General features: G+C 42.2%; 1 protein-coding gene across 4 annotated transcripts in view; it reads right to left on the bottom strand.

Annotated features, from left to right (window-relative positions):
- The window catches only part of COP1 (COP1 E3 ubiquitin ligase), an 86,189-nt gene that overhangs the window by 22,646 nt on the left and 38,465 nt on the right, over positions 1–25,078 (bottom strand). For all 4 annotated transcript variants that reach the window (XM_036015802.1, XM_028531025.2, XM_036015801.1 and 1 more), the window contains 4 exons: positions 20,147–20,206; positions 18,354–18,430; positions 9,476–9,533; positions 5,075–5,189 (listed from right to left, as the gene is read on the bottom strand). In XM_036015802.1, the coding sequence (XP_035871695.1) occupies positions 5,075–5,189; positions 9,476–9,533; positions 18,354–18,430; positions 20,147–20,206 (310 nt within the window). The remainder of the gene's footprint in view (positions 1–5,074; positions 5,190–9,475; positions 9,534–18,353; positions 18,431–20,146; positions 20,207–25,078) is intronic.

The raw sequence follows: 25,078 nt of genomic DNA, 5'->3' as shown, positions 1-25,078 counted from the left end.
TTTGCAGTGTTTCTATTCTGAAAACCACAGAAGGAACAAATCGGCACGCAATCCTGCAACGTTACTGAGATACAGCTCCTGCTGCACAGAAAGTATTCTCAGGAAACTCAACAAACTATGAATAAAACATGGGTTAATGCAAAAACAGTCAACTGTACTACACAGTGGCTTGGGCATAACAGTTAATTGGTTCTCAAAAAAATCAATTATCACAAAGTGGCCTGGGTGTAATAGTTATTGGTTCTTTTATATATATAATCCTATTATTGTGAGCCCTGTAATGTAATAAATACTTACTGGAAAGGCAGTTACTTTAGATACTCATTTAAAATCATTTTTAACACTAATAATCTATTCTTTTAAATTTTGACATCAACCCCTAAGTACATGAAATTCACAAACATTCAAGAATGCCTATCTGTGAAGACCATGATCTTTTCTTAGAATTTTCTGGCCACCATATAGCCGCTCATTACACTGACACCTACTTTCAACATAAGTTATAAACAAAGGACTAAAAATAATTATTTTAGTATCTGAAAGTACAGGAATTGGATTTCACTTATCTGGTTATAAAAAGGTAGGACTTTATTTGCTTGCTCAGCTAATGGTCAACATCCCTTTGTATCTGTTGGCACAACACCTCTCCTACCCTAACTACAAGTTAGTTTCTAAAAGTGTATCTAGTTGTCTTTTTTCTCCTCTGGTATTTTATAATTTACCTCTTCTTTCAATTACAACTGAGAGCCAAGGCATTCATTTCTTAATCTGCATCTTTCAGGTTATAGCTGAAAACAAAGATCAGGGAAGGGAGGGGTGGGGTGGATTCTCATTTGAAAACACACAAAAGAACAACCAAACTTCCAGGTATCCTAGAAGGAAGTCCAAGTTCAGCAACATGGAGTGCAGTCAACTGCACATTTGATGAGCTATGCCTGAGATTCCTAGAAACTAAGGACAGCATGTATTAAGTATAATACAGCCATGTCCACAAATGTGAAAATCTCATCTTCCTCCTGGTCTTATCGTTCTACCTTCCTGTAAAACTACATCCCCAAATAAACTACATTTGTTTGTGATTACCTTTACTATCCCATAGCATGTCTGTAAACAATTTTTCTTTTTTAAAACTTGATGTATTTTTAGAAAGAGGGAGAGAAACACCGATGGGCTGCCTCTCGCCCATGCCCCGACCGGGGACGGGGCCCGCAGCGCACGCCTGCGCCCTGACCTGCATGAGAACTGCGACCTTTGGCTTTGCAGGACGCTGCCCAACTTCGCCACATTGGTCAGGACGTTACCTAAAAATTACTAATAATGAATAGCCTACCCCAACCTCTATTATGATTTCTCTTATTTGAAATGTCTGCCATTTGCCTGTGGTTGCATTCCAACATCACACTGACACATGACATCCGAAAGGGTCAACACGAAGCCTCTGTCGATCAGAACACAAGTCTCACACGACTTTCTGTTGAATAGTTTCCTGTTCCAATTTACACACTAATTACAGAGGCTTCATAAGGGACTTGATTCTCTGGCAAGAAAATAAAAATACTCCATCTGTATAGTTTTTTTTTAAATAACATTTTGTTGATGATGCTATTGCAGTTGTCCTGATTTTCCCCCTTTGCCTCTCACCCCGCCCATATAAGTTCTCTGGCTACTCCATTTCCTACAGCAAACTCACATCCCCAAGGCTATTCTGTAGCCTATTTGTCCTTCATCCCCTCGCCTCTTCGCCCATTCCCCACAACCCCTCCCACCCGGCAACCAAAACATGCTCTCCAGACTCATGACTCTGTCTCTGTTCTTCTTGTTTGCTTAGTTTGTTTTTTTGATTCAACTGTTGATAGACTTGTATTTTTTGCCATTTTACTGTTCATACTTTTCATCCTCTTTTCTTTACCTAAGTCCCTTTAACATTTCATATAATAATGGTTCGGTGGTGATGAACTCCTTTAGTTTGTTCTTGTCTGGGAAGCTCTTTATCTGCCCTTAGAGTCTCTATGATGGCTTTGCTGGGTAGAGCAATCTTGGCTGAAGTTCCCTCCTTTCCATGACTTTGAAAACTTCTTGCCTATCCCTTGTAGCCTACAAAGTTTCTGTTGAGGAATCAGCTGACAGTCATATGGGAACTCCCCTGTAGGTGACTAACTTCTCTTGCTGCCTTTAGGATGCTCCCTTTATCTTTAACCTTTGGCGTTTTAATTACGCTGTGTCTGGGAGTGGGCCTCTTTGCGCCCATCTTGTTTGGGACTCTCTGTGCTTCCTGGATGTGCATGTCTATTTCCTTCACCAAATTAAGAAAGTTTTCTTTTATTATTTTTTCAAATAGAGTTCCAATTTCTTGCTCTTTCTCTTCTCCTCTGACAACCTTATGATACGAACGTTGGACCTCTTGAAGTTGTCCTAGAGGCTGCTTATACTATCTTCATGTTTTTGGATTCTTTTTTCTTGTTGTTCTGATTGGTTGTTTTTTTGTTCCTTATGTTCCAAATCTTGATTTGTGATTCTCAGCTTCATCCACTATACTGCCATTTCCCTGTAAATTGTTCTTTATTTCAATTAGTGAATCCTTCGTTTCTGACTGGATCTTTTTTATGCTGCTCAGATCCTCACTAAGTTCCTTGAGCATCTGTATAACTAGTGCCATGAACTCTGCATCTGACAGATTGCTTTCGTTTAGTTCTTTTTGGGGAGTTTTGATCTGTTCTTTCACTTGGGTCTTGTATCTTTGCCTCCTCATTTTGGCAGCCTCCCTGTGTTTGCTTCTGTGTATTAGGTAGAGCTGCTCTGACTCTGTGTCTTGGTCGTGTGGCCTAATGTAGTAGGTGTCCTGTAGGGTCCAGTGGTACAGCCCCCCCATCACCCAAGCTGGGTTACTCAAGGTGCTCCCTTCATGTGGGCTGAATACAACCCCCTCTTAGAGTTGAGTCTTGATTGCTATTGGCAAGTTATGGGAGGGATTTACCCAGGCCAGTCAGTTGTAAGGACTGGCTGTGACCACTGACCACAGCCCTTTTCTCTCCGAGAGGGATCAACTGTGCAGGGGCAATGTGGTGGTGCTCCAACGTGGTCTTTAGCTGCCCACTGGGTGTGCAGGCCATGGGGTCTACCAGGTGGTGCATGGCAAGGTCAGTCCCCAACCTGTGTTTTGTCCTGGGCCACCCTGCCTGAGCTATACAGCAATCTGAGATGGCTGCTGCTTTTGCTGGGCTTGGAAATTCCCTGGCAAAGGCAATTCATCAATCTAGGCTGGGTGCTGCTAGTATTGGGGCTTCTGAGGCCAGCTGTTGCTTGTTTGATAGGAAGTTATAATGCATGAGCCAAGACCAGCCATTCAAATGCAAGAACAGCCTGGGTGGGGCGGAGTATCTAGGGATCCCCAAGGTGGGTCAAATAGTGTTAACCATGTGGGGATACGGTTTAGATAAGGGACAGTGGCCTCTGCTCACCTTGATGCCAGACACTTCAGTTTCTCCCTGTATACCACTGGTGCCTTCCAAGCTCTTACCCCCGGTGCAAGAGCTCAGAGGGAGTGAGTCTGAGTAGGTGGGTCTGTGAGTGGGTTCTTTAAGTGGAACTGCTTGGGGGTCCAGAAGTTTCTTCCACCAACTCAGTCCCCATTGGTTTTTGTAGCCAGGAGTTGTGGGGACTTATCTCCCTGGCACTGGAATCCTGGGCTGCGGGGCCTCATGGAGTCTGGGAGTCCTCACTCCTGAGATATCCCTCCCGAATTTTTATCCACCACACGTGGGTGAGGGACCAGCCCATTCTGCATCAGCATCCCTACCTGTGGTCTCTTTAACTCCATAGTTGTCAGACTTCCATTCAACTTGATTTCTGACAATTCTGAGTGATGGTTGTTCTATATTTTAGTTGTAATTTTGATGTGGTTGTGGGAAGAGGTAAGCCATGTCTGTCTACGCTGCCGTCGATTATTGACTAGAAGTTTGTAACTGATCACTGTTAACTTCAAACACGCTTGTCGACAAAGCCTGGCTCGTTCCCGTTCTTCATGGGAAAAATGCTGTGCAAATCTAACATGCTGTTTTCCTCCTCCACCAGTCTGGAGGCATATTTGTCCGAAGGGTCTAGGCAGTGTGTTAAATGAATACAAACGCATCTTCTCAAGAGAAAACCAAGGCCAAATTTTCAAGAACTAATAAAATATCCGGCATTATTTTTCTTGGTGGCCCTCATCTTGAGCAGGTGTACTGCTCATGACATCAACTGACTGAGCATGCAAATTATATCACTCATTTTAAATTATATGCACCACCTGAACAGCTGTTTATAAAAACTGTAGGGTTGGTAGTAATGTCCCAACTTCCTGGGTGAGCAAAGATGCCAAGAAAAGCTAAAGATCACAGAGCTAACGAAAAGCAGTAAGAGTATTCTATGCGCTCACATCCATTCTTTGCCTAAGTTATTTCCTATACTTTGAACATGTTTCCTGCTTACCTTTTTTAGCTCATTGATGCCAGCCCAGACTAAATACAACTCTTCAGAAACGCCTACATGGTTCCCTCTTGCATTTTCCCATTTCCCACTTGGCCTCACTGTTTCACTCCCAGCTTTGGTACTGGATGCTGTTCTCTGTTCTCATAACCTCCACTGCATGTTTATATAACACACAATGGCGCATAGAATTATTTACCTGTTGCCTCCCCCCACTAAGTTTATACTATTCCTTGACAACAAGAACCAGTTCTTACACCTTTTCATTCTTAGCACAGAAGACAGTGCTTAGAATTGAACATATGTTGAATAACAGGAGGCAACTGAATGGAACCTATTTTTGCTAGCTAGAACATATTCATGGCTGACTTTTTAAAAACTCTATATAGTTCACGGTATAAAGGTGAAAAATTCCAAACACAGAAGGAGAACAAAAGCAGCATGGGAAGGCAATGTTCTGTAAGATCTCTAAGAACCTCACAGTGCTCTGGCAGACTATGTCGACAATACACACTTTTGCTTACAAACAGCACGTCCCGTGAATCGGCGCAGGAAGCTAGAGATGGACCTGAAACATACACGCGAGGTATTTTAAGACTCCTGAATGCACCTGAGATACGAGACATCCTCGTAGAGAAGTAACATTGCTCCAAGTCTTCAAAGTGAGCAGTCAGTCGTTTCCGCCTCGAAGCTAACGTGCTGTTATACCACGGCTGTTTCTTTGTCTGAGGCGATGAACAAGAAAAGACACTGATCACTGAGAGGAACACGTAACTCTGTTTCTGCACACAGTAACAAAAAGTTCATCATATTAAAATTACAAATGGTAAATAAAACCCACAGTTCTTACAAGTTTTCCAGTTTTTGAGTTAAAGTAAAAATAGCCTAAGGCCAATTTTATAAAACTAAGATGGGAAGCTTCTTTGAATTCTCCAAATTAAATAAAGATAAAATCCATTGTAACTGCCATTCTAAAATTTAGAATTTTAAGAATTTTAACATGCAGAAATTGTTAGAAAACAATTATCAAAATAAAGCTATTTTCATTATCTCTGTAACTGTACCCTTGTATCCTTCCAACAACAGAACAGTGCTTGACTACAGAATATGTATTTAAGGTAAAATTAAATAGTAGATTAAGGGGCAGTAATATGCATGCACTAAATAGTTTGACATATACAATATAAGTTTGAGATGCAAAGGTCCACTTATATGCAGATTTTTTCAATAAATACTGTAAATGTATTTTTTCTTCCTTATGATTTTAAGAACATTTTATTTTCTCTACTTACTTTATTGTAAGAATATATATAGTATATAATAGCATGTATTGTATTTTGCTATGTGTAATGCAGTTTTTTGCCCAAATTTTTGCGGGAAAAATAAGGATGCACATTATATATGGGTAGTACTAATTCTGTATCTACATAAGTGTTTTCAATTCTTTTATTTAGGCTTACGTGTTAAAGTGTAACTCTAGAAAGCAATAACAATATCCATATGCAAATACCCTGGAATAAGATATTAGTTTTGTTAAAAAATGGAATTAAAAAATTAAAATGAGAGATATTTTCTTGAAAGTGTGGGCCAAAAGTACAGGTGTGCATTATACATGGGAGCTCATTACACACGGCAAAGTACAGTAATACACATGACATACAAAATGCGTGGTCCCCAGTGTTGTTCAAGGGCCAACGGGATATATTACCTGCACATTCAAAAGACAAAACAATTCTTCTACAAATGGTCACTAACTATTATGCCTGAGGCACATAAACAGATGCAGAGATAAAATACAGAATGAGACCCTGAGAGGTGCTACAAGCTTGCTGATAACTATGCCACAATTGCAGATGTATTAAGAAAGAAATATCAAGGCACTATTATGAACACAACACTAAAGTGAACTCCTGCTACAACTAGATGGCACATTTTAAAGCAGTGCTTGAATCCCAACTCAGAAAGATTATTTGCAAGACACGACAGAAGAACAACCAACCGGGAAGATGAACTCGGAGAGGGGACGGCCAGCAAGACCCCGGCGCAGGCGGCAGAAAGAGGAGGACACCTGCTTGGGGTCGAACACTCGCATAAGGGCAAGAACCGGAGCTGAGATTCGGAGACCTCTGAAAAGAGAATTTGTGAACTGCTTATAGAAGGAATTACCTAGAATGAAAGGTAAAGTCAAGAATATAGAAAATTTGAAAGAGACGGTAAGAGATTAAAAAAATAATAAGATTTAAATACTCAAGAGACTCAGAAAAAGAGTAATAATAGACTGAAAAAGAAATATTTAAAGAAGTGATGCTGAAAATTTTTCAGAACTAAATATGACACAGAAATTCTACTGAAGATCATAACCGATAAGCAACATACAAGGAACAAATTTAACAAATTGTTAGTATCTAAAAGTAAATAAGAAAAAAGACATGATGAAAGGCATTTCACAAAAGATAAAACATGAATGGCCATAAGAAAAGATGTGACCTTACAGTGACAGGAAAATGCAAAATAAAACTTCAGCAAAGTTCTACTTTATCACCCACTAAAGTGGCAACTGTTTGGAAATTCAACAGTACTAATTACTAATGAGAATGTGGAGAAACTGGAACTCATATACACCTGCAGTGGGAATTTTAAATTAATAAAAAGACTTTGAAAACCAATTGATATTATTTCAAAATGCAAAAATATTGATGTGTATACCAAATAACCCTCACTTCCTCTCATAGGTACAAAATCTAAAGAAGTCCTTGTACCTGTACATCAGGAGACATGGACAAGGTTGCTCTTAATAGCAAAAACAAAAACCACAGAAATATATTGAATGCATGTAAACTGGACAACTGATAAATTGTGGTACAGTAACAAAATGGAACACTACACATAGTGAAGAGGAATCAACTATAACCACAGACATCAGAACGAATCTTTAAAAACACAAGTCTCAGAAAATGATATACTATGGTATCGTTTTTATAAAATCTAAACACAGCCAAACCAAATAACTAAACAAAGCAATTATATACTTTTTCTGCATATAGTAATAAAAAGTTCATCACATTAGAATTACACAAACAAAAACTATGATAGAAAACATTTTCTTTTCATGATGATAAAAGTACATTACCACACAAATTGAATACATAAATAAACATGTATTTTAAAATGCCTCATTTTTTTCCTTTTACTATAAAGGATAATATTGGGTTAATTTGTAAAATCTGAGTGAGGTATAGGCATTATATAATAGCACTATAAAAATGTTAACTTCTTGAACTTTAAAATTATATTGTGATTATGTAAGACAGAACAGAACAAAACTCCAGAAAAAGAACTAAGTGAAATGGAGATAATCAACGTGTCAGATGCAGAGTTCAAAACACTGGCTATCAGGATACTGCAGGAACTCATGGGGTACTACAACGGCATAAAGAAGACCCAGGAAGAAATGAAGGTCACGGTAAGTGAAATAAAGGAAAATATACAGAGACCTAACAGAGGAGAGGATGAAGCTGAGAATCAAATCAGCGGTTTGGAACACAAGGAAAGGGAACACATTCAACCAGAACAGCAGGAAGAAAAAATTCAAAAGAACAAGGAAAGGTTTAGGAACCTCTGGGACAACTTAGGAGTTGTCTGAATCATAGGAGTGCCAGAAGGAGGAGAGAGAGAGCAAGAAATTGAAAACTTACTTGAAACAATAATGAAAGAAAACTTCCTCAATTTGGCGAAGGAAACAGACATGCAAATCCAGAAAGCACAGAGTCTCCCAAACAAGATGGGTCCACGGAGGACCACACCAAGACACATTGTAATTAAAATGCCAAAGGTTAAAGATAAAGAGAGAATCTTAAAAGCAGCAAAAGAAAAGCAGATAGTTACCTACAGAGGAGTTCCTATATGACTGTCAGCTGATTTCTCAAAAAACAAAACAAAACAAAAACAAAAACAAACAAACAAAAAAAACCCCAGCCCCACACACAAAAAAACAACTTTGCAGGCTAGAAGGGACTGGCAAGAAGTACTCAAAGTGACAAAAAGCAAGGACTGACAATTGAGATGACTCTCTCCGGCAAAGCTAGCATTTAGCATTGAGCAGCAGATAAGTGCCTCCCAGATGAGGTAAAACTAAAGGAGTTAGTCCATCATCACCAGGCCATTATTATATGAAGTGCTAAAGGGAAGTAAATAAGAAAAAGAAGATCAAAATGAACATTAAAATGGCAAAAAAGTAAACTTCTTGAATTCTAAAATTATACTGTGATTATATAAGACAATACCCTTGATTTGAAGGAAATGCACGCCGAAGCACTTAGAGGCAAAGAACATTCTGTCTGTACCTTCTTCAAACAAACCAGACAAAAACCGATACGTGTAGAAGAGAGAGAGAGTGAGAAGGATGAAGCAAATGTGATGAAACGTTAGCATTTGGACAACCTGAATAAAGAACATAAAGGAATTCTTTTTATCACTCCTCTAACTTTGCTCAAAACCTGAATTTATTTCAATACAGAAAGTTCTTTCAAAAAGGTCTAGCCTCAGAGTTAGATTTGACAAATGTCAGCATCCCCCGAATCAGAGATGAACAGAGCAGAGTCAAAATAATCTTACAATTAATTAGAAGGTGAAGCTCGAGTTTATTTCACTCAAGCCTGTAGTTTACTTTCCACAGAGAAGCATAAGGATGAGTCATCCATCGACAGATTACAATGATCTCACCCCTGAAACAGTACCCTGCTGTACATAATTCCCTCTTACAGTGTTTCCCTCTTCTCCACACCTGAGAGGACTTTCATCTCATCAGGATGTTCAGAAAAATCTCCAGCGCACCATTAATGAGCATATGAACAGCTGGCTGTGCGCCAGAGCCACTCGAGTCTAATCGGCGCCGGGCATCCAGAAAGCAGCCTGCCGGTCTGCACGGCACAGTAAACCGACCTCGGGTTTTACAGCTCAGATGGTGACACTCAGGGTACCACCAACACATACTGTTAACTGTGTCATTTACCTGCGAACTGCCACTGAAGCCTGGAGGCTGGCTGTACTCTGTGGAATCAATAATACTACTGTAAAATGAAGAGAAAAAACATGTGATTTCAGGTGTTTACATTATTCTAGCAACAGAAAAAGTAAAACTAACATATATATAAATCCAATACTTCAATTTCTAAGCAAAGAAAATATTTATTGTTAATAACTAGACATCAAATAAATGCATAACCCTTAAACAAAATAAATCAGCAAGTATTTCAACAATTTACTCCTACACCCCACCGTGTGAAACAGGCACACCATGAGAGAATGCCAACAGAGAACGGTCCCGGGACGGGGTGGACACAGGTGAGTGTGACTCGGCGGGCTGGCGGGTGGGCCGGTCGGCCGTCCGGAGCCCCGCTGCAGGGAGAGCGGTGGGGAGAGCACGAGCAGCCGTCAGAGGGGACCACGGTCAGCAGAGGCCGCTGCGCACTGAAGCGCCGCTGCGTGCCCTCGGACCAGCACCCCCAAACCATTCCGGGTCCCACCTGCCGAGGGAGGCGAGTGGGGCGAACTCGTCTCTGGAACATCTCGAGTCCCGTCCAGATCCAACACGGGACGCTAATCACCTCACGTGAGAGAAAACTATCAGAAGAGTAGAGTACAGGGTAAAATACCAGTAATCCTTCCTTCAGAATCTAACACCTATGTACCAGGCGTCTGCTCTGGTCAAACAGTTTGCTTTCTCTGCTGGCTCTTCTCATTGGTTACACGGTCTGTGCACTCTCCTGCTCAAGTCTGGACAAACCTCCAGATTCCAGACTGTCTTCTTCTTCCTGTTAGCTCTGCCCTACCGTTTCTCCCTTACCACCTCACTACTCTGACCACTGTCCCATCCTCATGAACACAACACGTATTTAAGTCCATGAAGAATATTAACACCTGAAAGTGGCATCATAAATGTATCACCCATGATAAACCAACAGCTATTTGCATTTTCCACTATAAAAATGTTTATTCTTGTCTACTCTAATAAATTTAAGCAATTGAGGGCACCAGTCACAATGGCTCTCTCTACACGAATACACATAACAATTACTTTACTTCAGCACTCAAACATCCTCGAAGGCTGGAATACGAGAGGCACTCGTAAGAGCTCAGAGTGGGTTTGAATTTCATCCCGTAGTGGCTAAACGACCCTGGGCAAGTTACTAATGCTAACTGGCCTCTCGTTTCTCCATCTATTAAATGAGGAAAGCACTTCAGAGAGGCGTGAGCCTTAAATAAGTGTATTAAGTTCTCAGTAAAATGCCAAAAAATGGTGAAAATTCAAGAGATTTTGCCCTCTACTAGTAAAACTGGTCAGTAGCACTAGCCTCACATTTCCGAAGCCGCCACAGAGCCGAGGAAACTGTCCCCGCGGCGGCCTCCTGAGCACGCAGCATGTGAACGGAGCTCCTGTCCTTGTGCTCGTCACTGTCCCAGCGGCGCGGCTCGATCCTGCGGGAAAGAGCCTTCCCCGCACTCACAGCGGGCATGAAAGGGTCAGCACCATCTTCTAGTGGGTTCTTCGGATGGAAGGTGAGCAGCCCCCAGCTCGCCTGCACAGAGCCACGCTCCGGCATGACGAGATCACGTGCTCGTTCCGTGCACCGCATCCAGGGACGGACAGGGTTAAAGATGGGGAGGAGCCGTGCATCAACAAATCTCTCTGTGGCTTTCACTAGCGAAACCCAATCCCCCAGCATTTGTACACACATCAGTAAAAATTATGTAGCTGCATATTTAGAGGTTGACAGAATGGAGCAATTTCTAGATATGATTTTTATGGCATTATAATTCAGATTTCTTTGACACAAGTCTGAACAATGATGCTGATATATCAGCGTATTAGTGTACAGAGAGATAACAACATTTCAAATACATGTTGAAGAATACCCATCAGATACACACAACAGTATGGTGATTACTGGGGGAACGAGGGTGGGGGAGACCTAAGACAGTACAGGGGGATAAATGGTGATGGAAGGAGACTTGATTTGGGGGGTGAACACACGATATACAGGTAATGTACTATAGAACTGGATGCCTGAAGCCTATATAGTTTTATTAACCAATGTCACTCCCCAAATTCAATAAAAATACTCATCAATTTGTGGAAGATATTCAAATCACAAGTTCCAAATAGTGTTTTAGAATATCTGCAGAGTTTAAAATTTATTTTAGAACAGGTTTTAATTTTACTTACTAATAAAAACTTGCACTTGCATACAGACTGTGATGGAAGAAATCTGAAAGATAAAGCCCGCTGATTCTGCTTGTTAAATGGATGGGTGTGTGTGAGTGAGTGTATGTGAGTGAGAGAGTGTGTGTGTGTGTGTGAGAGAGAGAGAGAGAGAGAGAGAGTGTGAGTGTGTGTGTGTGTGTGTGTGTGTGAAGTCACGTGATCGGAAGAGGGCATCAGAAAGCAGTGGCTGGGCTGGGCCCTCCCGACTCTGCCGCTGGGTCAACTCCCTGACTAGAAGCCAGCCAGTCACCAGACGGCAGCAGCAACAGACCGGTAACAGCTCCCACTAACCGAGCATTTACCACGCGCCAGGCGCTGGCCTACATAATTCACACCTCATATCTCTAATGTAGATACTATTTTCCTTCCAATGTCTCAAGGAGGAAACTCAGGCTGTGAGAGATAATATATTTTGCCTAAGGTAACAAGGTTAGCAAACAGCAGAGTTGGGATTCAAACCCACGCAGTTAGGGTCAGGGTCTATGCTAAACCACCATGCTAGGCATAATTTAAGAAAAAACGTGAAAAACAGCACCCTATAAATATAAAATAGAATCATCAATTGGTTCAAGTCCATGTCAATAAAGTTACAAAAACTTAGTAAAGACATCCAAAAGCCAACGTCAGGGCAGTAACTAAAACTGAGTTAAGGACAGTACACTTTCATGGAGGTGGAGAAAGTAGGACGATGAAGAACCCCCCCCCCCCCCCCCGCCCCGTCTGGCTGCGGACGAGCAGGAGCTCAGCTGAAAGCTGCACACCGTTAACCAGAGTCACAGAGGAAATCCGCAGTTATGCAACCAGATGTCACGCAATTCTCATGGAATTATTTGCTTTCAAAGCAAAGATACATACTTCATAATGAAGACTTCAGTCCATTTTTTGTGTAAGCTCTATCTACACTGAGTAGGAGGCTGAGAGAAGGCAGTAGTTCACTCTCGGTAAAAATAGCAGGTGACCGACTAGATTGGGCTTGTGTTTGAAAAAGGACGACTCCTTTAAGTCATTAACAGACACAACATTAGTTAATGATGGAGAATTTTTAAACTCCTAGCAAAAGAGGTCATTTAAGAGAACGTACAGAAAATAAATGTAAGGTTTCAATTAAGGGAATTAAATGGATCAAAAAATGCTGTGTACACATGAAATTAGACTAACTGCTACCATGATTTGTTTTATTCATTAGTATAAACTTGAGAGAAAAATAAACTTCTCATTTAATAAACCATAAAAGGCTAGAGCCAAAACCTGTTCCTTACCAATATTCTACATAAAATCATTAAACCAGTTTCCCAAAACATACTAAGCAACATGTAATTGGAGAATAATCTGACTTATAAATTTTAGTAACGATTAATTAAAATTGAGTGTGGCTTTAATTTTTCAAACCAGTAGTTGGTCACTATTTTATCCCTTTACATCCGAGGCAACAGCCCTTACTGTTACAAGCAGATCAGATCAGGGCTAAACCGCTGTTTTCTCAGAATAATGTTTGTTGTCACAGCTACTTAACACAGAGCTGCTTCTCTGCTACAATGATGTACGCATTGTGTCCTTTAAGAGCTGGAGCACTGAATTTCAAACTAAAGGTAAACCCCATTTGCTAAATAATCAGAAGTTCCGTGGCCCCCCAATTTTGCAAGCAGCTCGAGAGAGAGACGCGGGAAACCAGCCTTCCTGCCGGTCTCTTCGTCCCAGTCCCACATCCCCTTTACCACGCGGCACAGCTGTACGACCGCAAGGCCCACAATCAGTGTGGCCGGTCTCTGGCCACTGAGGGAGGGCCACAGGGCAGCAGCTAACGTTAACCGAGTGCGTGCTGTGCGCCGGGCAGTGTTCTCGCTTCCTCACACGTGCCATCGCGTGTTACCCAGCAGGACAGGGATCGTCACCCTCGCCTTACGGAGGAGAAAACAGAAGTGTGCCGAAGCTAACAGACCCGCCTGCGCTCACACTGCTGGAAGTCCTGTGGGGCTGAAACCTGAACTCAGGCAGTGTATTCCAGATCCGTGTGCAGGACTGCCGGAGCGACACACATTTTCTGTCGTGAAGAACCACTGCCCTGCCGTTTTTGACTGAAAGTCTCTACTCGTCTGCTTTTCAATGTTCTATGGTCAGCTCTGATGACTTCCAAACCCTTTCACCTCCCGAGGCTGGACAGTGAGTGCGCCTGCGCTAGGGCGCGGGCCCGCACTAACGGTATGACGCTGGGCAAATCACACGTGTCTGTGCCTCGATTCCTCACCTGTAAGATGAGAAGGATGAAAAATCCGGCCACGCGGCCTGTGTTCTGGGGGCTCTGTGAGCTGATACATGTGAATTACAAAACGACACCTAAGACGCAGACGCCGTTTTAATCTGACAGTTACAGCTCTTGCAAATAAATACAGCCCTCCTCTTGACGTGACTTTAACTTTCCTGGCTCTCCCAAGCCTAGGAACTTGACCTGAGCCATGTTTAAGACATTCAAGAAAGACATGTGACTTTATACAGCAGAGAGTAAAATAATTAGACATCTTTACCGCATCCTCCCCAAATATGAAATAAGTTTAAAGACAGTTAAAAAACTTTAGTGTTGAATATCTGAGCTTTTATGAAAGAGAAAATCAGCGTATCTGATTTGAGGATTTAAAAACATGTCAGTAATACATATTCTCTACCAAACCAGTGTTTACATATTTTTAAAGTATGACCCTGCAAACCTGCACTTTAAAAAATTTGCTTTACCCTCACCTGAGGACATGCTTAGAGAGGAGAAGGCAGGAGAAGAGAGGGAGAGAAACATTGATCAGATGTCTTGTAGCCCAACCCAGAATCGAACCCACAAACTTTCAGTCTATGGGATGACACTCCAACCACCTGAGCCATACCAGCCAGGGCCCAAGGCTGCATGTGAGCCTCTAGAAACCACCTCAGACCTCATGATCAGGTTGGGAGTAGGGCTCAGAAATCTGCATTTCAAACATAAGTCCTGACAGGAACTCATGCACAATGAAACCTGGCCTCCTTGCATCTCAAAATTCAGAACTGGAAGAGACTGTTAATAACTTCATCAAGCAGTGATGATTACAGTTTATAACAAGAACTTAAAGGTGTTTTCAAAAAGTCCTGGAATGTCTACTAATCAAGTATGATTACTAAAGTTTTGGACTTAAAATTCATTTCATTATTTTAATTCTTGGGATTGAAAGTCTATTTACATCATATTTTAAGCAGAATGACTGACTTGCCAGCGTAACTTTCCGCCCTCAGGCTGTGGAACTCCGACAGCAGGGTCCCAGGGTCGGTCACACCCACAGCTGTGTCCCCAGGGCCTGGGATGGGGTTTCATACATGCCTGAGACACCCCCAAACTGGCTGAATGACTAGGAATACATTCTTCCTATATTATAAAGGAACTACACTGTTTCAAAAATGGTTTCCATAATATGCTACCTATCACTATCAACTTAATAAGAAATTACAGGTGTAAGAAGAGTATCCTCTCGAACACTGCCAAGGAAGTTTGATTTATGTGTTTTGTGTTTCTTTTTGTTTTAGTTCAAGTTAAAAATTCTGTAAGATTCTTGCATGGTCCTCCCTCACCTATGACATCAAGTTCAACTCCCTTGCACGGTCCAGGGTCAGAGTTGTGGCAGGTACCCCCTGTACTCCCAACCATAAAACAGTCGACCACTTTCACTACTTCTCCCACACACCAGATAAACTTCTTTAAAATACAGCAAAACATCATTTATGTTCAAAAGTCCCCCATGCATGTGTAGCAGAAATTTCTTAAGATATATTTGTAATCACCTAAGCTTGGGAGAAGCTATGCACGAGATGAATCCAGGAAGTTTCTAGGCAAAAGGAACAGTGTAGGTAAAGGTACCTAACACCGTGTTTTGGGAGTTCGATTCAATTCCAACATGCGAAAATAGCAGGCAGGGCACAGGTGAGCGTGAAGGGCCACGAGGAAGAGCGGGCTCGGAACCAACTGGCACACAGTGGAAAGCCACTGAAGGATTTCAGCAGGAGAGGAACGTGCTCAGATCTAACCCCCAGGAGGACAGTTAAAAACCACTGCCAGACTCGGTGTGATCCCGGGCCTAAACGAGGGAGCAGGAAGAGCAGTGTCAGGACTCAGCGATCACAGCTGGTCCTGGCATAGGGAAGACGGAATCCTGAGAGTGTGCGGGGGGGAGGCGTTATTTGCCGTCCTCTTTCCAGTAAAGTGCACCCTCTCATCATACACCCAGAATCTGTGGGGTACGGGGGTCAATGACCTGACACGTAAAGAAGGTTCTCATTATAGAAATAAGCGAAACCACAAACAGGCTTTTAAAAAACCAAACCTGCTTAAAAGAAAAACCAAAACATTACAGTGAGGAATAAAAACAAAAACTGGTATTCAAATAATATAGCTAACAGTTATGAGGGAAAGTTATTGCAATTGCAACTATATACTATTTCCTAGAAATAAAGGAAAGTCAGATACTGATAGTTTAACACGACATTCCTCCCAGCACGCTCAAGTTCACACCCCAAACTTAAGGATCCTTTCCCAAGAGTACTTAAGGGCAACACCATTTTCCCCAAGTGTCTCTCTCAAACTTTGATGAGTATTTAAATTACTTATTTTAATAAAATGTCAAAACACTCTTTTGAAGGAAATATCATGTTTGCCTATTTCCCTTCCTTCCACTATTCACCCGTCTGCCAGAATCTCATTTGATGACAGCCTCGTACACTATTTTAGCAAATCTCCCACAACGGCTTCACAGATTTCACGAAACCCTGTATCCTTTATAAGACGTGCTACTGTGTTTTACAATGCCACCAACTCTCGCCTTTCCCACCGATGAAACCCCAGCCCAAGCCCCATGCCCCCGCTCTGGATGCTGCAGTGCTCCCTCACTCTCCTCCGGCTTCCAACGGCAGGGGCGGCAGTTGAAGACGTCGCGGCTCTTCTGTATCCGCCACATGCAAACCCCAGCAAGTATCTTAAAATCTAAATCACGTCCTGCTCAAAACTCTCCCATGACTTTCAGTCATATCTGCACTTCACTCATGTGTCCCCTTACCTGTCAGCTCCCTGGAGAAGCCTGCCGAACCAAACAAAAGCAGAATTCTCCGCAAACCCCTAGTGTGCCTACAACTGCCTCCCCTAAGGTACTGCTTCCACGTTACCCACTGCTGCATTGCAAATGTGCTTCTGTAGTGTCTTCCCGGACCTCCACACACGCACCACCCCCAGAGGCGAATGTCATCAGGACGGCGGTTTTGCCAGCCAGACTGAACATCTGGAACAGTGCCAAGCACGTCAGAGGCACTGAATAAACAGGTCCAGTTACATGAATATGGTACTATCATGTCACATGACAATAAAAACCATCAGTAGGAGACTGAGTCTCGGGGCCTGGCCACCACAGATATAAAGGCCTGCCACTGTTAGAGAGGGATGTGATGATCGGGACTGTCGCTGTATCAGTGAACATGTTGCGATATGACCACCTGTGCTTGCCTGCATGCTCTCATATAATAAACATTCCATGGACAAGGATCCCATGTATATTAGAAAGTAAATGCTAAGCTTAAAAATAACAAATACCAGAGACTGAGTCACGCCAAAGTGTTTTAAATAAAGCTGAGGCTGGAGAAAAACAAGCTGAATTACGGAGCTGCAGTGACTGCAGAATCCACTAGGACTCACAGGGATCTCCGCACAATGACGAACAGGGAACAGCAAGCATCCCGGGAGAGCTCTGTACCCAGCGCACCCCCTGGGCCCCGTCCCCTTGCGTGGGCCCAAACCAGGCCCACAGGAGCTCTCCCGAACCGACAGGTCCTGCGGGCTGGCACACACTCTCATACTGCCTGAAGAGTGCCTGAACTATTTGTTCAAAAAGCCTTCATTAGCATACATGGATTAGCAAGCTAAGAACATGTAAAATTGTTATACTTTGAACATTTCAAGCAAAAACACTTGAAATTTAGGTAGTGCTCATTTCATCAAATACGAGTTGAGAAAGAACCACAGACACTCACCGTATCTCACAAACACCGAATGAGGTTTTGGGAAACAGCGGTGAGCTAGACAACCGCAGACCCATGCTCCCACAGAGCACGCAGAAAAGGCGGCTTAATTACGCAATAAAAGGGAGTTACGAGCAGATGCCAGGGAGGTCTAAGCTAACTGACCCAATGCCCTCATTTCAAACCTGAGGAAATCTGCCCCCCAAAATTCAGTAAATTATGGGAAAAGCTCAACGTTTTACTTTATTAAAATTCCCCCTAATGTTACCATTTCATGGTCTCAAACTATGGATTTTAATGTACACTGAATTTTTTATTCACAAGATATTAAAAGCTACCATTATTTCAAGAAATCCACAGAACCTTTTATCCAACAGTGAATTCGTAACATCACATTATACTCCTCAGTGACTGTCTCTGGCATGAAGTTCAAGGCATTAAAAAACACAGATGGGTAATCTGAATCTCATTTCTAGATCATGGCCAAAGTGATTTCTCAGGGGTTCTGAACACCACACGGACGCGGCCCCAGACGCGGCCCCAGGGACCAGCACCACGTGTGCACTGCGGGACGTAAACCCTGCACAACTACGGCTCTGAAGTTCCGTACCTGTGTGACGGGGAAGGGGCTTCGAACTGAGGCACGGTGCTGTCCTCGCTGACGGGCGAGTACAAGCCGCTCATTTCCTGAAAGCACAGTTATTTGAGCTTATAATTATTTGAGTTATACAGAAGGTGCATGCATCAAAACCAGATATGACAGTACATTCCTTTCCAACCCCAGGTTTTATCCGTCCCTTTTTGCCTCAACAAGCCTTCCTCTCCAGAATGCAGAAGCAAGAATATCTAAAAAAGTTCAGAGATAAGTCTTTTATACAGTATGCATTGTTAAAACACTAGAAACTCTTTAATAAACACTGTTAATCACTAATAAAGCACCAATGGGGAAAAGGGACAAATACGCTGTGAATGCAGGTGGCCCTTAGCAGCGCAGGGCGGGGGGGGGGGGGTGGGGGTTAGGAGCACCGACTCCCAGCCTCCCCGTGTATTTGCTGTAACTTTTGACTCCCCCCAGACTTTACCGCTAATAGCCTACTACTGACCAGAAGCCTTATTATTTATAACAGTCAATTAATTAAAATATATTCTGTGTGTTACAGTGTATTATACACTGTACTCTTACAATAAAGTAAGCCAGAGGAAAGGAAATCATAAGGAAGAGAAAATACATGTAAAGTATTCACTTGAAAAGAAACCCCTGCATATAAGCGGATCTTTCAAGGGCCACCGGCACTTCCAGGCAGAGTGCAGCGCGCTCCGTGAACAGCGACCCGGCTCACCGCTGGCCTGCGCGGGCACCTGCTGGTAAGCCCGGGTGAAAACGACCACATGGTGACTGGGTCACTGGGTTCAGTTCTCGAGGTACAGGAGGGCAGACTGTGTTGGTCTCTACTTCAAAATACCTCTGCAAACATTTTAAAAAGCAACACTTCTCTTGATTCAAATATTAGCTTTTCAAATAAATACAAACGCTAAGTTCTGATCATTAACCCAGAGGAAAAGGCCTCTTAACCAAGTATTACCGCATAAACTGTGCCTCTGACTCCCACCAGCAATGTGGCTTCCTTTCTTATGCTCGACGTTTCGATGAATGGAAAAGCAGCCAATTTCAAAATGCCACTATGGATCCACCATCAAGCAGAATTATTCCTGACTAATCCAGACTCTCAGTGCAATCAAACACAGGTTAGGAATGCCACGTGGGACACCGAACTTCCACTAACAGTGAGCTCAGCATCAATCAAGATGTACCAGCAAAGGAAACATGTAACACGTGTGAATAATTAAAAATATACAATAATTTAAATACAGCTGAAGACAGTGACAGGAACCTCACATCATAATAATAGCCTATGAACCTCTCAAAGATCTTCCCATTTTCTAAAGTAAAATATATCATACTATAAATTCTTAGATTTTTGATAATATACTCTCCTATCTCTTTTTGAATGGATGTTAGCACCCAGTAAGGCACAGTAAATAAACAAAAAATTGTTTACCTAGAAGAATGAAATCGTGACATATTTTAATATTAATAGTTGAGGGTTTTGTGGGAGCTGATTTATGTTAACACGATGGCACACAAAAAACTGAGTGATTTTCTCAACCTGCCCCAAAATTATGGCAATAAAACAAAGTGAAAACAAATTTAGAATACACTTTATCAACAAGAAAGTGATGCTTTTTCTATAAAATGCACTCTCAAAATTAAAGTAACATCTGTTACTTTCTACATAACGTTGTTAAGTCCAATCCCATAAATTTAATGCAGCAATTTAAAGGAATTTCAATTTCATGAAATTGAAAAGCAGCTACAGAGGTGAGAAATTCTCGATATCTTACTTCCACTCTTTTAATATCCTCTTCCAAAACACTTAGCTCCTTCTGGATCTGTTCCAGTTGCTGGAGATAAAAGAGGAAAAGAAAAAGCATAAATCAAACCATACTGACATCACCAAGATTATAAAATAATTTTACATTTGAAAACGATTTCTAGAAAACTGGGTACAAGTGGTAAATTATAGGGATGAAAACCACTCACAAAAAAAATCTGGAAGTCCCTATGTTAGAATGTAAATGAAGAAACTTAATATTTAGCAAAGTAAAAGGAACTTCTTTAATGGAAAAAGAATTGATTTTATAATAAAAAGATGAACAATAACAATGTGACTTATTAAAAATACAAGATATCCAAAGAACCTCATTTAATTGTCAGCAGTTAATGTCAGCAGGTCAGTTGTTAACCCCATTTTGAAAATAAAAATTAGCCTCACAGAGGTTATATTCTACCATCCAACAGCAAAAACAAGCTGGCATCTCAGCATCTGCTTCTTAAGCATTTTAAAAAACATATTTAAGGTGATGTTTTATCTCTGATTACCTTACCTATTGAATTATAACCTCCTTCTGTGCCATTTACATGCAAACGTGTTAACTGCTGAATCACATTCAGTACATTTATTTAACCATTCCCCCTCCGCCAGATTGGTGTTTGCAAACTATTTTAAGTACTTCTGAAACATGAGTCTGAATTTCAAACTTTATTAAAAAATTGTTAAAAATGAAGTTATTAGAAATGAAGAGTTAGCAAATCTTCACTATATAAAACAAAATTGCTTTCTAGAAACACCATACCAACTTGAAATTCTATCACCAGTATATGCAAGTGGCTGTCTTACTCTTGATTCAGCAAGGGGCAGCACTGGAGTTCAAATCCAGCCAGCCTGCTCGCCCCAGAATGCAGGCTGTTGACCACCACACTATACTGCTTCTTGAACGCGGTACCTTACTATTCAACCTTAACTTCTTTAATGTCCGGTTAAGGTTAAACAGAGTTTCAAGGTTTATTGACACGAGAACCTTCTCTTCTGTGGCAATATATACATAGCTGGCAATATAACTGATAACTCATTAGTTCAATTATTAACCGGTCCCAAGCATTCTGCTAAGCCCTGGGAGGAACACGGCTCAGGAAACCGGAGGCCGTGCCCTCACGGAACTCAGTCCCTCAGTCGGGGAAGAGCGCGAACAAGGACGACCATGGCCCTGCCCCCGTGCGCAGGAGGCGATGGGAGGGTGCCGGTGTGGCGTGCAGGGTCCGGGAAACACAGACCGCTGCCCACCGAGATGGAAGGCTCAGAGGCAGGGGAGCGGAGACGGGCTCACTAAATTACATCTGAAATTAAACAAAGGTCTGAGCCTTGAAGGATTAACAGAATTTTTCCAGGTGGAAAACAGTGGGGAAATACAGAATAAACAGGGTAAATAGTAGCACATACATGCAAAGGCTCCAAAGACGTGGGAAAGAGAAACAATAAATCTGAAGCTGATCCCAGAGGTCACCCAGCACAGCCCGAGGGGAACAAGGGCTGGGGGGCAGGGAACACCAAGGGTCAAGCGACAACAGGCTGCGGAAGCAGAGGCCCTGCACTCACTACGGAGAGCACAACGGCAGCCGCGAACCTGGGAGAGAAGACCGCGCAGCAGAAACCCCGGGCTGGGGAGCACAAAGAGCAACCAGCTCCGTCAAATGCTCTCGACTCTTCCAGCTAGTACACTTCCCTCCTCCACCCTAAGTTGTTTTCACAATACCCCAAGACCACTTCAATCAGACGACATTCAAGACTGAACAAAAGGACACTGGTGTACTTTCAGAAAAGAGCCTGTTTAAAAAGAGAGTAGCAGAACGTGATACACAAGAACAACAACGAGACACCGCTGCACACCTGCCGGAGCATCCCAGCCCCCAAACACGGACAGCACCGGATGCTGGCGGAGACTGTGGAGCAACAGGAACTCTCGTTTGTCACCGGTGGGAACAGGAAACGGTGCAGCCACTTGGAAAAGCAGGTTAGCGGTTTCTTTAAAAAAACCTTAAACACACTCTTGTCATATGATCTAGTAATCACGCTCCTTGGTATTCGCCTAAAGGAACTGAAAACTTACGGCCACACAAAACCATGTCCACAACTGCCCAACAAGATGTCCCCGGTGGGTGATGGGGCACACGGTGGTCCATCCAGACGATGGACTGCCATTCAGTGCTGAGCAGGAATGAGCTGTGCAGCCTGAGAAGACTTGGAGGAAACTCAAGTGTATACCGACTACTACACGAGAAAAGCCAGTCTGAAAGGCTACACGCTGTAGGATTCCCACTCCATGATATTTTGGAAGGGGCAAGACTACGGAGACAGTGAAAAATCGGTGGCTGCCAGGGTCTGGGGATGTGGGAAGGGATCAACAGAGGACTCTTAGGGCAGTGCAGACACTCTGTACGGTACTCTATAATGACAGGTACGTTAGTTATACATTTCTCCCAACCCACATAGTGTATAGAACCAAAGATAAACCCTAAGTAATCTACGGACTCCGGCTGATTACGGAGAGGAAGTGCAGGTTCGTGAACTGCAGCAAATGCGCCCTCTGGCGGGGGCCGTGGGTGACGGAGGGGGCTGCACACCTGTGAGGGCGGGGGGTCTGTGGGAAACCTCTGTACCTTCCTCTCAACTTGCTGTAAACCTGAAAAGAAACAAGGCTTTTAAACAGACACACACACACACACACACACACACACAAATTCTAAGAGTTACCACCAAAAGCAAAGCAAATTTAGCCACATAAAGTGCAAAGCTAGAGTCTTTGCATCCACACCACCACCCGCAAACACACGCGTCCCTGGTATCTACGTCCTGGAACGGCAGACTGGGCCCTGGCCCTGTTGGTCCAACAGCTGTTGGGTTGAGAAGAAAACAGAACAAGCAATCCTCCCCTAAATAGCTGGACTACAGGGGGCACATTAAGATGGCATATTTAAAAAGCAAATGAGTAACATGTTAATACCAGTGGTTTGTGGTAAGTTAGAATGTATAATGTAACTCCCCAAAAACTATACAAAGAGATATATTAAAAAACATTATAAATAAATCAAAATGGGAATTCTAAAAACATCCAAGTAATCCATAAAGAGAAAAACATACAAACAAACAAACAGGAAAAAGAAGCCTGGCAGAGCAGACAAAAACTTCTTCTGCATAAGAAACTCACCTTGAACATGATTCAGAAATTAATGTAACAAGGAAACAAAGAACCAGTAAGAATGCAGATCATCATCATCATACATTTAACAAACTTTACACTACACTATGCAATCGCAAAAAAAAAAAACCACATTCTTCCCAAGCACAAATATTTCTAAATGTAACCAACTACCAGGTGATAGCTGCAAAATATCATAGTCAAACAAATAAAACACAAGGACATTTTCTGACAATCCAATTATCACAGAAATCCTAACAAAAGACAAGAAAACCCCCATATCCAAGGGATAATTTCTAAATAATAGTTCACTGGCTTAAGAGAACCTATTGTATAATAAAAATTCAAAACTATTTTAAAGTAAGAAATAGCAAACCAAATGCCATACAAATATCATTAGGTGCAAAAAATTCTCTAGAAGAGTATTTTTTGGCCTTAGGTGTTATATTATATATTAGAGACAAGTTTGCACATGTACAACCAAGATAACAAATGAGAAAAGGAACAACCACAAAAGAAAGGAGAGGAGTGGAGATTATAAAGAGCCTAGTAACATGGAAAGCAAAGCTGAAGTCAAAAACTGGTTCTTAGATAAGGCTCAAAACTGATGCGCCCCCGGCAAGAACTGATCAAGGGAAAAGGGGGAAGGCACAGCACTGAGCAGCAGGCGGGACTAAAGACTCTGGGGCCATTAAAGTTCAACGGCTTAGGAAATTCAACTGAAGTCGACATCTCCTGGGAGGAGCCCAACGTATCACAAGTGCCGTGTGAGACAAAAACCCGAACGGGCACGTAACTGTGGAGGCAACCGAACCCACCGTTTTAAACTCTGTGAGCACGCAGCAGGTCCAGATGGCTTCCCCAGCAAGACACTTAAACTTCCTAGACTACACACATTCTTCCAGGAAACAGCACAGAGGGTACATTCCCCAAATCATCTGACAAAACAAACAATTGTCACAGCAAAACTGGACAGGCCAGTATAAAAAAAAATTACAGGACAATCTCACTAACGAACACAGGAAGCAAAAATCCTAAACAAACTACCAGCAAACCAAACAACGTGGAAGAGATGTACATCATGACCAAGTCCGGTCTGTGTAAGGGATGCAAGGAGGGTAAGCAACCGCCCCGGTGGGGTTTCCTAGAACGCAGAACAGACTGTGATCAAAGTAGGACACCTCTGGGGAAATCAGGACGGTTGGTCACCCAGGTGCAAAGCTGATTTACTTTTTAATGTTAAACCAATGTAATTATTGACATTCACAGAATGCAAAAAATTTCACATCATCTCAGATGCACAAACATTTTGGAGAATACTCAAACCCCCACTAATGATTAAAGAAAAAAGAAGGTCCTCTTAGAAAGCTGGGAATAGAAATTTACTTCCTTGGACAATAAAAAGTGCCTAGGAAAAACCTATAGAAAATGTCATACCTAATGGTGAGACGCCGAAAGCTTTCACTCTGAGATCAGCACCAACACTAGGATGCCCGCTATCACTTCTATTCATCACTGTACTGGATGTCCTAGCCAGCGGAGTAAGACAAGAAAAATAAATAAAAGATATAAGAATCAAAAAGAAAGAAACTAAACTGTTATTTGCAGATGATGTCGTGTACACAGAACATAAAAGAATCTACAAACAAATTCTCAGAACCAATGAGAGTTTAGTGAGGATGCAAAAACTTGTATGTGTAAAAATCAACTATATTTCTATGTACCAGACACGAACAGTAA

This window comes from Phyllostomus discolor, chromosome 14 (genome assembly GCF_004126475.2).
Source record: "Phyllostomus discolor isolate MPI-MPIP mPhyDis1 chromosome 14, mPhyDis1.pri.v3, whole genome shotgun sequence".
Lineage (NCBI taxonomy): Eukaryota > Metazoa > Chordata > Mammalia > Chiroptera > Phyllostomidae > Phyllostomus > Phyllostomus discolor.
Note: the sequence above shows the minus strand (reverse complement) of the source record. Positions and strands in the feature narration are given on the sequence as shown.